The sequence below is a fragment of the Pezoporus occidentalis genome, unplaced genomic scaffold (genome assembly GCF_034315485.1).
Source record: "Pezoporus occidentalis ecotype Australia unplaced genomic scaffold, CSIRO_AGI_Poc_V1 ctg57, whole genome shotgun sequence".
In the NCBI taxonomy this organism is placed as follows: Eukaryota; Metazoa; Chordata; class Aves; order Psittaciformes; family Psittacidae; genus Pezoporus; species Pezoporus occidentalis.
This window is the reverse complement of record NW_026915910.1, coordinates 5,006,560-5,023,672: the sequence shown is the minus strand read 5'-3', so window position 1 is coordinate 5,023,672 and position 17,113 is coordinate 5,006,560. Positions and strand designations below refer to the sequence as shown.

Sequence of the window (17,113 nt, the reverse complement as noted above, 5' to 3'; positions counted from 1 at the left end):
ACCTCCATGTGTTACCACACCGTAAAAAAAAAATAGCTATTTTTCCAATTTATAAGGGAGAGACTGAGGTTCAGGAAGATTAAGTGATTTGTTAAGTATCACTAGCACACCTGTGTCAGAATAATAAAAGAAATTTTGAGCTCAACATCTCAAGAGGTTTCTTTTTACTTCTCAGTTAGGATGGTTCCATTAATTTTAACCCATAAGTCAGCATTAAAATGCAGATGATATGCACAAAAAAGTGTCTGTTCCGCTGTTGGACAGAGTCCTCAGCTCCTGATAAGTCTGCAGAGTATGCTGAAGTTTGTTTTACACAAATTGTTCTGTTGGATTCATCCTGAACTCCACTGTACTTGTCTTTACTGACAGGCTTTTTTTGCTTTTTATATAGAACTCATCCAGTAATTATCTAGATAGAATTTATCTTTTTAGTCTCAATTTGTCACATTCTTTTTTTTTTTTTTTTACTTTTGCATATCTTGCGATGGCTGCTTGTCATTCATGTCACTCATTTGAGGCAAGACGCCTAAGGTCTTTATTAGCTCATGGCTTGATTGTCTGAAGATGAAACCCCAGGCATTTCTGATGTCTCTTATCTTGCTGGTGGTAAGAGCTTTAATACATTCAGTCCCCTTTTTCTCAGTACTAATAAGAACCCCCATATTGGCTTCCCAAAGGATAAATCACTTTACTTCATAAAATGGCAATGTGTTAATGATGATTAATGCTCAGCCTTATAACAACAATTAGGGCACAAGTGAGTTTCATGAGTTGACTATCTTTTCCAACCTCTCAAGTACATCTGTTGTGTGAGTCCCATCTTCTTTAGCTCTGAGCTGAGTCTGTTCTTGCAGTCACATGACACCCCTGCACAGCTATTCAACTTGTATGAAGATGGAGTACTGTTTATGTATTGAGATCAATTTTTCATCCATCATCAGAAAAAAAGTGGTTTGAAAAGTTCATTGCACCATCTGCATCCTCGTCAGTAAATCACTCAGCCTCTGTCTGCTCTACTTTTACCTTTTCCAAGCCACTTGCTTTCTTTTAAATTGATTGTACCATTTAAGGAAGGGATTCATATGTTTAAGGCACCCAAATTTAGGTGTAACATGTGGTCATTGGCTTATGAGCTGGCTATTTTGGTAGAGATCTAGTCAATGCAGTCAGCGGAGTCATTACAGTAAGTGGGACTTGCCAATACAGGGATCTAGAGCAAATAACAGTCTGCTATTCTGTCTGGTCTCTGTTAACTCAGACAGCCAGAAAACATGGAAACTTCTGCATTAAGAAATCTAAAAGTAAGGATATGAATCTCCCTGGAAACATGGTTCAGTTGTGTGAGTATAAGGATTTTGCATCATTTTTGGGCATCCTCAGGTGTCCCACCTGGTCTCCAGCTTCTGCTTCAAAAGCCCCTCTTCTGTCATTGATCACTCTTATATCTGCCAGCTTCACATAGTGGTTTTGAGCGCATTAGGACTCTTAGATGGCATTAGACATCTATATTTAGGCATATATCCTGTGTATCTTCCTTCTTATTCCTTGGATATTCATCTTTCACTTCTGGCTGCTGGTTCCTACACCACAACTATCTGTCTCTCATCTCTTCTGTTTGTTTGGCAGCATCACATGTAAGGGGCAACCCATGTGATGTCTCCTTGTTTACAAGCTGCTTTTACAGGCTTCTTTGCAGAGTGCAGTCTGAATACCTGAAGGAAAAGCTCAGGAAGGAGAACCAACACGAAGTGACTATCAAGCTGTGTATCGACCACAAATAAAAACTCTTCAGGCTTTCTGGTGACGATATACCATGGTTTTCAAAATAATCTTGGATGCAGAAAACACAGAGCTGATATGGAAGGTGGTCATGACAAGATACTTAGCAAAGTCTATTTGACAATTGAAGGAAGGGGATCTTATCTCAGAGAGTTCCTTACTCTTATATGCGGTAGTCATTGCAGTGTCATGTTGTAAAGAAAGGAAAGGCTAGAAGGGAGTAAACACCCACTATTCTAGGAAAAAAACGAATGGGTTTTGCTATGGAAAAATAAAAAATAATGTAACAAAATCTGTCGGGAAGAACATCTGGAGTAAAACTGAAATATGAAAACAATGGAAACAGTAAAATAGATCCAGGCTGCAGTACAGAACAAGTGAAAATCTGGATAGAAAAAACCATACCTCTCTGTTCTCTCCCTTGTTTTTATTTTCCTATTTTTGCACAGTAGGGTTTACGCTCTCCAGCGCTTAGACCTGATGAAGGATTATGAACCAGCTGCAACCATTGTGCTAACAGATGTGTTTCAATCCAGACAGCTGGACCTCACACTCCTTCAGTAAAGTATGTAATCAGTGGTGACTTTACTAATAGCACAGGTTGTTTCTTACACATGTGATTATCATATTTGGCTTTTTTTTTTTTTCGCTGGGTAGTGCATTTTTTGTGGTGCCAGAACTCCCTGGAAAAAGACCAGCTTTAGATACCCCTTGTAGAAGGTCACGCATCTGCAGTGAGGCTATTTGATGTGACATGTATCATCAGATAGACAGTGAAGGCACAAACTGACTGTGCAGTCCCTGTGCAGAGCCCAGCTTGTAGGAAGTTGCAGAGTTGCTGTGTATGCACCAACAGGTTGACCTGTGTGTGCACTGAAGGAACACCTGGAATACCCCGGGTGGGCAAACCCCTGCTCAGGAGCAGTGCTCAGGCTGGCAGATATGTGTCGTATCCAGATAAATAAGCAGGTCCCTCAAATTTTAGATAAACTTTCCAGTTGGAAGAACATGTGTTTGAGGAAGCTCTATTTTCTGCACATCTCATCAGACTCTTCTGCAAGCTTCTAGTTTACTAGTTGCAATTACCTTTTATTTTCTGGTTCTTCACCAGCAGTGCCTTACTATCTCACAGATTGCTCATCAATTTGATAAGCTTTCCAGTTGCAGTAGGAGTATGAACTGGGTTCCATTTGTGCGTGTCTCATGCAGGATAGGTAACTGGACAGTTTGATGTGATCTTCAGCTCAATAAAGTGGGGCAAATAACCCAAAGTTTTCACATCTGAAGTTCAAAGACAGGCACTTAAAGCCCATATTCTTCACATATGTGTTGCAGAGATTATTATTCCAGTTTTTATGTCAAGTTGGTAGTTTAAACAAAACTGCTTATTGCAAGAGCTGTGATTTTATATGCCAGTTACTTTGCAAGATGATAAAACTTATCCAGCCCCTGTGACTTGGGTACATTAACTATTTTGGATTTCCCTATGAGTAAGCTGAGGTAGCTGTCATTTCCGTACCTTTGTTTTCATGAGCCGTTCTGTAGGGCTGTGTTTAGACTAAGCCAAAGTGTGTATCATCTCAGACCTTACTTTGCTTTTCCCTTTCTATTCCTTTGTTCTCCAACCAATCACAATACCTTCTCAAGATCTGTCATCTTATATTTTGAATATTCTTCACTTTTTTTCCTAATTCTTCACATTCAAATTATTTCTGATCTTGCTGGCCCATGTCTTTAATTGTTTTTTGCCCATTTGTATCAGCTTCTCTATTACTTTCTGTATCTTTACACTACTTTGGGTCATTGATAAAATGCTGCATACCACGGAGCTTCCAAGACCAGACCTATGTGAATCAATGCCCCCATTTTAATAAGTCAGCCTGTAAATTAATGTGTGCCATGTTCATTCTGTACCAGTGTAGTTCGTTAATCAGAAAGTTTGGTGCTACTAAGTCAAGTGCCTTGGAGAAGCCAATTATATTATATCAAAGCTATTATCTTTATAAACTAAACTTGTAATCTCATTAGAAGATGATAACAAGGAAGTTTCACAGGACCTTTTTTTTATAAATCCAGGTTGATTGGCATTAATTATATCATCCACCTTTAATGATTTATTAATTGTGTTCAGAGTTGGACATTCAATTTTTATTTATTTTTCCCCTAGAATCAGTGTCAAGCTGACAAGACTGTGATTACCTGGGGCTTTTACTTTTATCTTTGTTTGAAATATTGGCACAATATTAGCTTACTTCAAGTGCTCTGAGACATCGTGAGCAATCCCAAACTTGCTGAAAAGTCCACCTTAATAGTCCAATGATTTTCTGGGCCATTTCTTTTGTAGCAGTTGCATTGAAGCTGCTGAAATCTATTGATTTAAACCCATGGAACTATTTGGGGAAATAAACAGGTATTCAGATTATTTTTTTTTCTAAATAAACTTCAAGTAATTTTTTTTTTTACTTATAGATACCTCCCATGTTCTTTTGTGTCTTATACCATTTGCAGTTCCCAGCCACAGAAACATTTCTGTGAGCATTATCTTCACACTTTTTTATTTCTTTTGTAAAAATTTATTATGGTGATGAGATGTTAAGAACAGTTTTATTATAATTTCTTTTTTTTTTTGTCGCTCTGATTGCATTTTGGGTTTGTGTGGCGTTTTTTCTTTAATAAGGGTAACATTCCTTAACATATTATCATGCTTTTTATCATTAAAAATCACAATTTTTTAGCTATTTGCAGATATAAGTCTCTTAAAAGAGTGATGTTGTCCAGTTCAAGCCTTTAGAATTCACATTTCCAAGCATTTGTCTGTGATTGTTAAGCCTGAAAACCTACTTAAAAATGGTTTTAAAAGTGAGCTGAGAATTCAATAAAAGATATAGCTATTTATAACTGATTTAACTAGAAGAAATAGTAAATGCTTTGTAACCAGGAGTAGAATAATAATACCAATAATAACACCAAAAGTAATTCGTAATGATAATTAATAATAATCGCCTCTTTAAGAGACATCATCATGATTAGGAACTTGCAATTGTGAATAACATTGTAAAATCAGTATAAAGGTCTCCAGACTTTTTTTTTTGTTGAGGCTTTCTTTAGTCTTCACTGTAGCTAATAACTTTATCTAACGGGAGAAGGTTGACCCAAGGATTGTGAAAAATATACTCAGGCTGGATATTTTAAATCATATCTTGCTGTGACGGTGAGGCAGGAAAACAGTCACTCTGCATACAAAAATAAACACAAATGTCTACATAGCAGCTTTCCAGTATCTGAAGGGGGGCTATAGGGATGATGGGGATGGACTCTTCATTAGGGACTGTAGTGACAGGACAAGGGGTAATGGGTTAAAACTTAAAACAGGGGAAGTTTAGATTGGACATAAGGAAGAAATTCTTTACTGTAAGGGTGGTGAGGCACTGGAATGGGTTGCCCAGGGAGGTTGTGAATGCTCCATCCCTGGCAGTGTTCAAGGCCAGGTTGGATGAATCCTTGGGTGATACGGTTTAGTGTGAGGTGTCCCTGCCCATGGCAGGCAGGTTGGAACTAGATGATCTTAAGGTCCTTTCCAACCCCAACTTTTCTGTGATTCTATGATTCTATGATAGCTCTTCTGTTATTATCAGTGGATATTTGTTTAACCTAGTGCATCAGTGGTGAAAGTGCTTATTACTATTTTTGCTTTGTGAAAGCAGTATTTGGTGACAGCCCAGTTCCTGGTTTTCTTGTGTTCAAACCACAGTTATGAGAGTTTAAAAAAAAACCTCAAACATGGTTTGGATGGCTGACAGACACTATAAGTGTGAATTCCCTCCATATCCCCAGAGAAGATATGGAGCTCACTGGTGTGATATATATTAAATGGATGTGAAAATTTTGTACTGCTTGTCTTTTACCCATTTAAAAAACTATAAAGAGAATCTAAATATCCACAGATATAGTCAGACACTGGTGGGGAACAATGAATTTTTTTTTACTTATTTCACTTATTTAAAAATGCTCTTAAAGAGAAATATTTCTTTAGGTTACAAAATCAGCTTTCCTTTCCAAACTAGTAATTTTTAAATATTAAAAGAATGTGACAGGCCAACTAATTTTGTACAGATATGTATATATTTTTTAGTTCTACATCTGCTGCAGTTTTCTGTTGCATAATTGATTTAATCTCTAATTTTAAAGGAACGCTGAACTCTTTTACTGGACTCCGCATACATTTCTCCAGGGCAAAAGCTGTCCTACTTTTTCCTCCTTAGTGTCTGTTTAGTGCTGGGGCATTTTCTTCTGAAGCTGTAAACTACCCTCGGTGAAATAAATAAAGTCAAATTTGGAATAGTTTACTGTACAGACTTACCACCACAAGATAAGAGCACACCACACACCACACACCACACACCAAAACTTCTTGGGCATTTTCTTCTCCCTTACTCTTTTCCCTTAATATTTCCATTGGTCTGAAAGACTGTTTTACTTAGCCTGGCTGAAGAACTCATTACGTGGGACCTGGTGAAATGGTAAAGGACCAGAAAGGCAAAAATAGGCTGAGGAGAGAAATTTAGAGCCCTACATTTGGATTCATGCACCACAGTTACACCTGAATTTCAACATTACAAAAGACATTCATATCTTTCTAGTGGGTTGTTGCTGTTCTGTCTTTGTTGCAGGTTCTATTCATCATCCCTTAGAAAGGGATTTAAAGCTGCTGGTCCTTCTTCGAGCATCTGAAGGGATTTACTGTGATCAGCTGGAGGAAATAAATGTCCACCCAGGGAATATCGGTATGTAACATGAGTTCAGCTTTTCATAGGAAACCAGTCTTAGGCAACAGCCAGATCTACCACTGTTAAGCCTGTTGCAATGTCATATAGGAAAACATCTAACAAAAGTGCACACTTTTTTCTGATCTAAAAATTTTAACTTTCACCAGGTCAAGTCCTGGATTTTTTGTGGAGGACTTTGTTTAGGCAAAATTTGACAGAAGTGAGAACCTAGGTGTCAAATCCTGAGGTCTTTATATAAGAAACTGGAGATGGCTTAAAAGACACATGCAAGGGTTTTTCTTGGTTGTAGACTTGAGATTTGTAGAAGATAGCTGTCAAAGTTGAAAGTATTAAAACTAAGATGACCTTGCTAAGTGGAGAGAAATGGATATTGCTTTGGTCTCAATTATCTTCGGTCTCTCTTAGGATTAAAAAAATTGCCCTCAAATTTCAAGGCTAGCATGATGAGCTTAAACTTACATAGCTATTTTTAAATGCCTGACTTAAGTGAGAGTAATTACATCCAAGAGCTACCACATGGACCCAAATGTACACATTTAAATATTTCCAAGCACTTAAACGCACAGAAAAACTGTCAGAACAAGGTTTATGTTAGCTTGTACATGTTCTCATATAATTGAGGTTAAAGAAATAAGTTAACTTTTTTGATTTTGCATGTTTTAAAATGCTTTAAACACTGAGTATTGCAGGGTTTTGTTCATTGAGGAACTTTTGTAAAGACAGTACAAACTCAGAATTCTAGCAAGAGAATTTGCCTGGGCAAGATTTGTGGAATATTAGAGAAATTTAGAGAGAAAAAAAAGAATAAATAATCAGAAATTCCAAATTCATTTCTGATGATGACATTGAGAAACTATTGCACACATTGATCAAACAATTACAGACTTCTGGCAAGTAACTAAGTATGATGTTTAGAAAGCAAGACAGACACCTAACTGACAGAGGAAATGGATTTTGGGAGGGTTTTGGAGTCTAGATTGCTGAGGAGCTGAAGTATAACAATGGCTAGCAATTTAACTTCCTATGATTTTAGTGTCTAGAAAAGAAAATAGATGCATTGCTGCAGCTTATCACACTATCATGTGAGACTTCACAACTATTCGTGCTGTCATTTCGAGCCACAGCAAATGCAATATCATGGAAGCTATTTTGAAAGTCTATCTTAGTGGGATAGTCAGGGTTGCATTACCAGTGCTTGCTGCAGTCTTTTTTTAGACTATAGTTGCACAGTACATCATGGAAAAATGTTGTCTGTGGAGATTAGCCCAAGCAGTAAAATGGGTTCACTAAGTATTTGAAGCACAACTCATCCGAAGCAATGTGTTGCTATTAGAGATGTAGGACAAATGTTGAACTGACGCAAATGAAAAGATTTCAGATCAGGTCAGCAAAGTGGAACAAAACATTTTAATGCAGGAAATCAGAAATTTTTTATGTTTCAAATGTAATCTTCTTGGAGCATCTGTATGAAAAGTTTCTATACCTTAGCTTTTTGCCATGGTTTTGGATCTCCTTTCCAGAAAAAAATGCTGTGTTTTTTTTTTTTCCCACAGATAAGAAATATAAATGAGTAATTTTTGGTATCTTTTGTTCCTGGAGTTTTTACTGATTTTTTTTTTCTTTGTTAGACTTTTTTTTGGTTGATACATTTGTAATTCTAATTTGAGTTAATGACACTTCTATGGTACAATCCTCTTTCTTGTTTTTACATGTGATGGTAATTTTATTTTTTTAATGGTTCATTTCTAGTTCACTTTGTCTTTCAAGTGGAGGCTATGTGCTGTTCATACACTTTCCATAAAACATAGAAGCATGCTTTAATAAATATAAAGATTCCTTTGTATTTAATTATTAGTTCGGTTCTTCTCAAGTCTCTCTTTCCCTTACTTTAGAATCATAGAATCATTAGGGTTGGAAAGGACCTTAAGATCATCTAGTTCTAACCCCCCTGCTGTGGGCAGGGACACCTAACGCTAAATCATATCACCCAAGGCCTCGTCCAACCTGGCCTTGAACTGCCAGCAATGGAGCATTCACAACCTCCCTGGGCAACCCATTCCAGTGCCTCACCACCCTTACAGTAAAGAATTTCCTTCTTATATCCAACCTAAACTTCCCCTGTTTAAGTTTTAACCCGTTACCACTTCTTGTCCTGTCACTACAGTCCCAAATGAAGAGTCCCTCTCCAGCATCCCTATAGGCCCCCTTCAGATACTGGAAGGCTGCTATGAGGTCTCCACACAGCCTTCTCTTCTCCAGGCTGAACAGCCCCAACTTCCTCAGCCTGTCTTCATACAGGAGGTGCTCCAGTCCCCTGATCATCCTTGTGGCCCTTCTCTGGACTTGTTCCAACAGTTCCATGTCCTGTTTATGTTGAGGACACCAGAACTGCACACAATACTCCAGGTGAGGTCTCACAAGAGCAGAGTAGAGGGGCAGGATCACCTCCTTCGATCTGCTGGTCACACTCCTTTTAATGCAGCCCAGGATACAGTTGGCTTTCTGGGCTGCAAGCACACACTGAGGCCGGCTCATGTTCATTTTCTCATCCACCAACACCCCCAAGTCCTTCTCCGCAGGGCTGCTCTGAATCTCTTCTCTGCCCAACCTGTAGCTGTGCCTGGGATTGCTCCCACCCAGGTGTAGGACCTTGCACTTGTCATGGTTAAACTTCATGAGGTTGGCATCAGCCCACCTCACAAGCATGTCAAGGTCCCTCTGGATGGCATTCCTTCCCTCCAGCATATCAATCGAACCAAAACTTTGAACTTCTTCTGTTTTTTTCCAGGGGTTTATGGACAGGTGCAAATTTATAGTGCTTACCCTAAGACATCTTGGACACATCTTGGAATTAATGCTGCTCCTGGCAATGAAAGGTGGTATTTTCCCCAAATATACCTCGAAATATTAAGTTTTGGCCCCTTTCCCTGTTACTAGCATGTTCCTATGAGTTGCATTACTCTTTTCCTTTTAAAAGAACAGCTATGTTACTCCTTGCAAGAAAATAATACTATTTTTAGATTAATTCTAAAAAAGAATTAATTTGAGATTTTCTGCCTGCCTCTCTCCCTTCCTTCCTCCCTCCCTTCATTTTTTCTCTCTCTTTCTCCCTCCCTTCCTCCCCCATTTCACATCTACAAAGTAATGTCTTAGATATCCTGGAACATTTTACATAGCAAGAGGTACTCCTCTTTAGGGAATCAAATATTGCTCTACATGCCAAATTCAGAGAGAGCTGTATTGCCTTCCACCCACTACTGACTGTACCGATAAACTATAGTGGAACCTTAAATGCCAAGGGCACACACACACACACACACACCTGAACACCTACATTTTGTTGTCCAAAGAAAGTCCAAAGCTGACTTTCATCTCTGTAGGATATTCCTAGAACCAAAAGTTGTCTGAGACATCTCTGGTATGCAACTTACTTGGGCCATGCAACTCTGTACTGGGACTGTATACCTTGTTAATCAATGGTGTGAAATAGACATTTCAGGATTAATTTCCTCCCACATATTTTAGACATGTTTTTGAAGAAAACCGTAAAGCTGTTTTTCTTAGAGCATAGCTGGTGGATTCTATCTGAGATCTGCCTAGGCAAAACTGTTGTGAAGTTTTTCAAGGAAATCTAACATAACTCTCAGAAATGTAATTATGTTAACTTAGTAATTTGGCATTACAGAATTTTTGTGGCAGACAAAGTAGATTGGAATTATGGTGGAGATATTGTGATCAGTTCTTCCTCCTATGAAGCCCACCAAGCTGAAGTCGTTACACTTAAAGAAGTCAATGGTCATAACATAAAAATTAATGAACACCTTCTACACAGACATATAGGTAAGGAATCTTTGCATTTGAAAGAGTTTTCTTCTGAAGCATTAACTTTCCATTTCATATTGCAACAAGATCAATTCTACTTTATTGAGGTCTCGAAATTTGTTTCTCTGTATGCCTTTTTCTCATCATTTTGATACTGAAAACATGATGTTCAAAGTTGCACTGAACGGCTTATGTTAACATGAATTTCTGGTAATAGAATGAATATAGTGCTGAATATTTTTTAAAACATCCTGGTGTTTCATGTTTTAAGTAAACTGATTAACATAGAATGTCACAGATTTTAAAGGGGGAAGAAAGGGCAGGTTTTCTTAGGCCATTTGCATAATTCTGTGTCAAAAACTGAAAAATTAAACCAAATCCTTTAAAAAAAAATCAAAATAATTACATTCAGTGAGTTTCAATTCCATAGCATGAAACTAATGTATTTGTAATCTAATATATAACTAAACATAAAATTTGTATATAGCTTTATTTCCTGTGTAGATTGCTTGGAATCTGTATTTAAGTGGAAAGAGAGATGCACTGTTGATAAGTTATTTAATTTTATTTAAACTGATAAAGTAAATCTATTACCATCTATTAAAGAAAATAGAATTTTATTAACAGGTCAAATTCTGAAGTTCAAAACTCAGGATTTTTCTTATGCATAGCAATATTTTTTTAATTCAGTCTTTATTCAAGGTAGTAGTACAGAATTTAGTATGACGGATAAACAAATTCAGAACTATTGTGTGTTTTAAATGGCTTTACCTGCAAACAAAGGTTCACTTGGCACTGAGCACTGTACTGCAGTTATCCATACTTTTAGTTGATTGTAGCCTGCTTTGCACAGTTTTGTATGACAATTGCATTAAAAAAAAAAAAAAAAAAGGAAAGAAATAATGAAACCTGCTAGCCGGTCTTGGAGCCAGAGAACAGATGTAAGTGTATCCTGAGATGAAACGGCTGCATACACATTAATTACTGCACTAGTTGTTAGATGCAACTGCATAGAAAAGATCTGATGGGAGAATTAAGAGCTACATAAATTACTGTGATTCACCTGGGCAAATGTGATATCTACAGTACGTGTTTGCACAGGAGTTAGTCATTCTCAGCTCCCTTGGTAATTAAAGCAGAAAAATACATACTGTTCACTTCTATTTCATCTCCCCCTAAGCAGATGTATAAAACAGATAACAGACTGCACTTGAGAATTCCCTATTGCTCTCCATTCTACATAAAACCAGTTTGGATAGCTAAATCATGGTTGTAGATATCTAAAGTCATCTGAAATTGATTCAAAGCTAGACATCTGCATAAACTTTCTCAAAACTCTCATTTACAAAGTCTTTATTTAGCTATAGGGAGAACTGGCTACCTGGATTTGGAGAAGGTTGAGGTTCTTAATGACTTCTTTGCCTTGGTCTTCACTGGCAAAGGCTCTGACAGCACCACCCAAGTCCTGGAAGGCAGGTGCAGGGACTATGAGAATGATGACCCTAGGCCCACTGTAGGACAGGATCTGATTCAAGACCATCTCAAGAACCTGAATGTACAGAAGTCCATGGGTCCTGATGGAAGCCATCCGCAGGCCCTGAAGGAGCTGGCGAATGAAGTTTCTAAGCCACTGGCCATTATATTTGAAAAATCATGGCAGTCAGGTGAGGTTCCCAACGACTGGAAAAAGGGAAATATAACCCCTATTTTCAAGAAGGGGAAAATGGATGACCCGGCGAATTACAGACCAGTCAGTCTCACCTCAGTGCCTGGCAAAATCTTGGAGCAGATTCTCCTGGAAGGCATGCTAAGGCACATGAAAAACAACAAGGTGCTTGGTGACAGCCAGCATGGCTTCACTAAGGGGAAATCAGCCTGACCAGTTTGGTGGCCTTCTATGATGGGGCTACAGAACTGATGGACAGGGGCAGAGCAGTTGATGTCATCTACCTGGACTTGTGCAAAGCATTCAACACTGTCCCACATGACATCCTTGTCTCTAAATTGGAGAGACATCAACTTGATAGGTGGACCACTCAATGGATAAAGAACTGGCTGGACGGCCACACACAAAGAGTTGTGGTCAATGGCTCAAAGTCTGGCTGGAGACCAGTCACGAGTGGTGTCCCTCAGGGATCGGTGTTGGGGCCAGTCTCATTCAACGTTTTTGTTGGTGACATGGACAGTGGGATTGAGTGCGCCCTCAGCAAGTTTGCTGATGACAGCAAGCATCGGTTGGTGTCGGTTGTGTGGTTGATATGCTGGAGGGAAGGAATGCTATGCAGAGGGACCTTGACACGCTTGTGAGTTGAGCTGATGCCAACCTCATGAAGTTTAGCCATGACAAGTGCAGGGTCCTACACCTGGGTGGGAGCAATCCCAGGCACAGCTATAGGTTGGGCAGAGAAGAGATTCAAAGCAGCCCGGCAGAGAAGGACTTGGGGGAGCTGGTCAATGAGAAAATGAACATGAGCTGGCTTCAGTGTGCACTCACAGCCCAGAAAGCCAACTGTATCCTGGGCTACATTAAAAGGAGCGTGACCAGCAGATCGAAGGAGGTGATCCTGCCCCTCTACTCTGCTCTCGTGAGACCTCACTTGGAGTATTGTGTGCAGTTCTGGTGTCCTCAACATAAAAAGGACATGGAACTGTTGGAACAAGTCCAGAGAAGGGCCACGAGGATGATCAGGGGACTGGAGCATCTCCCATATGAAGACAAGCTGAGAAAGTTGGGGCTGTTCAGCCTGGAGAAGAGAAGGCTGCGTGGAGACCTCATAGCAGCCTTCCAGTATCTGAAGGGGGCTATAGGGATGCTGGGAGGGACTGTTCATTAGGGACTGTAGTGATAGGACAAGGGGTAACGAGTTAAAACTTAAACAGGGGAAGTTTAGGTTGGATATAAGGAAGAAGTTCATTCCTGTTAGGGTGGTGAGGCACTGGAATGGGTTGCCCAGGGAGGTTGTGAATGCTCCATTGCTGGCAGTGTTCAAGGTGAGGTTGGACAGAGCCTTTGGTGACATGGATTAGTGTGAGGTGTCCTTGCCCATGGCAGGGGGGTTGGAACTAGATGATCTTAAGGTCCTGTCCAACCCTAAGTATCTATGATTCTATGATTTGATGATTCTATTTAGAAAACACACACAACCAAGACTCTATAGCAAACTGGGTTTTAGCATTATCATTCACGGAAATCAGCTCTACAGTGTACTGAAAAATAACTTCAGCACATATAGGTTAGAAAAAAATAAAGTGTGATGCTGTTCATTGATTTGGTATACCGCAGGGAAAAGGTTTAGCACCTTCTTTTTCTAAAAATGAAATATGTTGATAAAACATAAGTGCATAGTGAATATTTGATGGGCAGGTGGCCTTTCTGTTTTTGTGTTGATGCACGTAAATTCTGCTGGGGGAAAAACACACCTGAATGTCAGTGCAGATTCTGCATAGAAGCTGTGCATAAGCTGTCAGGCTTTATGTCCCTCAAAGCGCTGGTTTATAGGTATGATAGACACTTATCACATTTCCGTTATTGAAACTCCCTAGGGCAATCCCATGACATAGAAGACAGTAGACGCATCCCTTTGGCTGCAGAGGTTGGACTCCTAACACGGAACGTACAGATCAAGTCTGATGTGGCTTGCACTGGGAGGATGCTGGTGGGACGTTTTACACACTCCAGTGGCACAGAGTTTGAAGGTAGTTGAGATTCATCTGCCCTCATTGACCAGATCAGTTCTGCCCAAGAAAGTACGGTCTAGAAACAGGTGTATCCATTTTCATCTGCTATGCAGTTTTAAGCATAAGTAATGAAATATATATTTTAGGTTCTGTGCGTAGTTGTTTTTTACTATAGTTTTATACATATTTATAAAAAAAAAAAAAAACACTGATTGCTAACAATACACTAACATTGCTTGCCATTATATGCCTGAAAGCTGTTTAAATGGGTGTGATTCTTACTGGTTCTTATGTGATATTTTAAGCTCTTATTTCACTATAGTTATTTCATTGCAGGTATCCTTCAACTCTTCAATACTGAATTTTTGAACTTTGGGCCTCCTCAGCTTTCTGCTATTGAATTCAGGAATACATCCCAAGAGTCCTCGGTGGTGTCATCCAGCATTAATGGTAGCTGTGGAGCTGGCATTAAAGCAGTTATGAGCAACCGGATCTTGTTACATGATAATATGGTGTTTAACACAGTTGGACCTGGCATCGATTTGGAAGGGCAAAATCATTCTCTTATCAGGAACCTTGTCATTCTGAGCAAGCAGCCAGAAAACTCATTAAACTGGGTTGCTGGCATCAAGACAAACCTTGCCATTGGTGTCTCCCTCTGTGGCAATGTTGTGGCAGGATCTGAGAGAATTGGCTTCCATATCAGGGGGCAAGAGTGTTTGTTAGATGGAGAGTACTGCAGTGAAAACGTGGCCCATTCAAATCTCCATGGCATTCACCTGTACCAGGGAGATGGATTTCAGACCTGCACTAGAATCACAGGCTTTCTATCCTATAAGAATTATGACTATGGTATCATGTTCCACCTTGGAAGCAGCGTCCTCATTGACAATATAGTGCTGGTGGACAACACTGTGGGACTCATGCCAGTAGTGTATTGTCTGTATGCCAAACAATGCCAGACAGGGAAAAGATTCATAGAACTCAGAAACTCCATCATTGTCGCAACAAGCTCAACTTTTGACTGCATCAGAGATAGGATCAAACCTCATTCAGCCAATCAAACAGCCAAGGATCGACCACCATCCTACCCTCTAAGAGGCCGTGTTGGGATTTTATGGCCTACATTCACCACTGTTCCTAGCCAAAGGCCAGAGAACCCATGGCACGAAACTGGGAATTGTACAAAAGTCCTGGGACTCATGAAGCTGGAAGGTTGGTCTTCTGTGTCCACTGGCCAGATTATTCTGTCACTGTTTTTCCTGACTAATTACATTTTTCCAATTGAAGTTGCAGCTTCCACATCCACAAATGGGAAAGTGGGGAAATCCAAGACTCAGTGACATTTATAACTGAATTGTTCTTCACTTTTATACAGTTCAAGAACAAAAAAAAATGTATTATTTGGGGTTTTTTGACTTCCTGAATCTACTGCAGTATAATTACGTAATTTGCTAATGTATTTCAATTAATGTATAAAATAATGTGTAATATTCTACCTCAAACATGCCTGCCTTCTGGGCTATTTTTCCACTTGATTCATCTCTCTGAACTACAGTTCTCTCTAGTTAAATGAGGATACTGAGCTTCAGATGTGAATAGCACACTTTGGATAGAATTTGCGTAGAACATAATGACTGCAGCTGCACAGAAACAGTTATGGGTTTTATTGTTATAAGAGATTGCACAAGAGGTAGAGAAGTTAGTTATGTGTGTATTCCACATCTTTAGTTCAAATGAATTTTATAGTCCCCAGAATAATTTTTCCACTTAGTAGAACCTAGATAGCTGGTTGCTGTGGTGGGATCTAAATAACTTACAGGTTTATTTATCCCTCACTGTTACATATTTTTGTAAGAAAATACATTACCCTTTTTTTACTGAAGAGTAAGGGAGACAGGAAAGACAAATAGACTTGCTCAGGGTCTCACAGAAAATTTGTGGCAAAACATGAGTTTTGTAGCTGCAGAAGAGTTCACTGACAGATCCAATCACGTCACCAGCTCATTATATTAAGGTATGGCAAGTGGATAAACCATCCAAGGCAGGTTGTCATTAAGCTGGTTCTTGCTAATTTAGCCCTTGCTTTTGTTACTTTTTCAGTTACTATATCCTTTGATTAAAATTCCTATTGGTATGACTTGGTTTGTGTCAATTTAAGATATAACTTAGCTATGTAATATTCTAAAGCTAACTGAAGATCTATGATGAATACAATTAGTCTGATTTAAAATTATTTGTGCAAAGACATACACATGGGAGCAACTTAACATGGAAAATGTAGAAGAACAAAGCCTTTCTCTCTCTAGGTCTGTCACTCCTGTAATCATTTTCCATACTTGATCTTCTCTTAATCCCTGCAGAAGTCACCTTTACTGGTTTTACAAAGAGCTGCTACAGTGAAGACAAGGATGTCTGCATCATGTCAAGTGCTGACCATTTAGGCATCATGCCGCTTATCACTGCAGAGACATCAAAGATGTTACATGTCAATGAGAATGACAAGTTCTACTTTCATCCAACAAGGTAATATGCTTAATTCTGAATTATTTTTTCAATGGTTTATGCAAAAAATCACCTACAGTTTTGGGACTATGCTAACATTTGGTTTTTGTATTGTTTTAGAAAGAGTTTAAGTAGCTTAGACTGGATGTCTAGCAGCAGAGCAGTCCCATTTTTTGTCTCTGCTCCTGTCTGGCAAAAATGAACAAGCTCAGACATCAAACAAACATGTACAGAAAAACTTGAATCCGGGCAACAAACAAACAAGCAGCTCCCCACTTATTTTAGGGCATTTTTTTTTGTTTTTAAATTTGAGGTTCAGATTCCATCAAGGTGCATCTCCAGACTAATCCTCTTGGATTTCCTCTTTTACTGACATTTGTATAGCAAAAAACCCTCATACATCCCATTTTTTAAAACAACATCCTGAGCATCTCTGACTTCTCAGCTTCAGGCTTCAGAAAATGTCAGGACCTCCAGCAGAAAACCCTGGGACAGGGAATGTCCTTTTGGGCGGGGAATTGGAGCTTGATTTTTGCCTGCAA

General features: G+C 39.1%; 1 protein-coding gene across 9 annotated transcripts in view; it reads left to right on the top strand.

Annotated features, from left to right (window-relative positions):
- Nucleotides 1–17,113, top strand: part of PKHD1 (PKHD1 ciliary IPT domain containing fibrocystin/polyductin) — a 250,411-nt gene that overhangs the window by 166,853 nt on the left and 66,445 nt on the right. For 8 of the 9 annotated variants that reach the window (XR_009968457.1, XM_062638531.1, XM_062638533.1 and 5 more), the window contains 6 exons: nucleotides 6,450–6,563; nucleotides 9,355–9,442; nucleotides 10,252–10,406; nucleotides 13,932–14,084; nucleotides 14,403–15,281; nucleotides 16,430–16,592. Coding sequence is in view for 8 of the 9 variants with exons in the window: in XM_062638531.1 (XP_062494515.1) it covers nucleotides 6,450–6,563; nucleotides 9,355–9,442; nucleotides 10,252–10,406; nucleotides 13,932–14,084; nucleotides 14,403–15,281; nucleotides 16,430–16,592 (1,552 nt within the window). In the remaining variant the exon portion in view is untranslated. The remainder of the gene's footprint in view (nucleotides 1–6,449; nucleotides 6,564–9,354; nucleotides 9,443–10,251; nucleotides 10,407–13,931; nucleotides 14,085–14,402; nucleotides 15,282–16,429; nucleotides 16,593–17,113) is intronic. The other variant, XM_062638532.1, reaches the window with a different exon arrangement.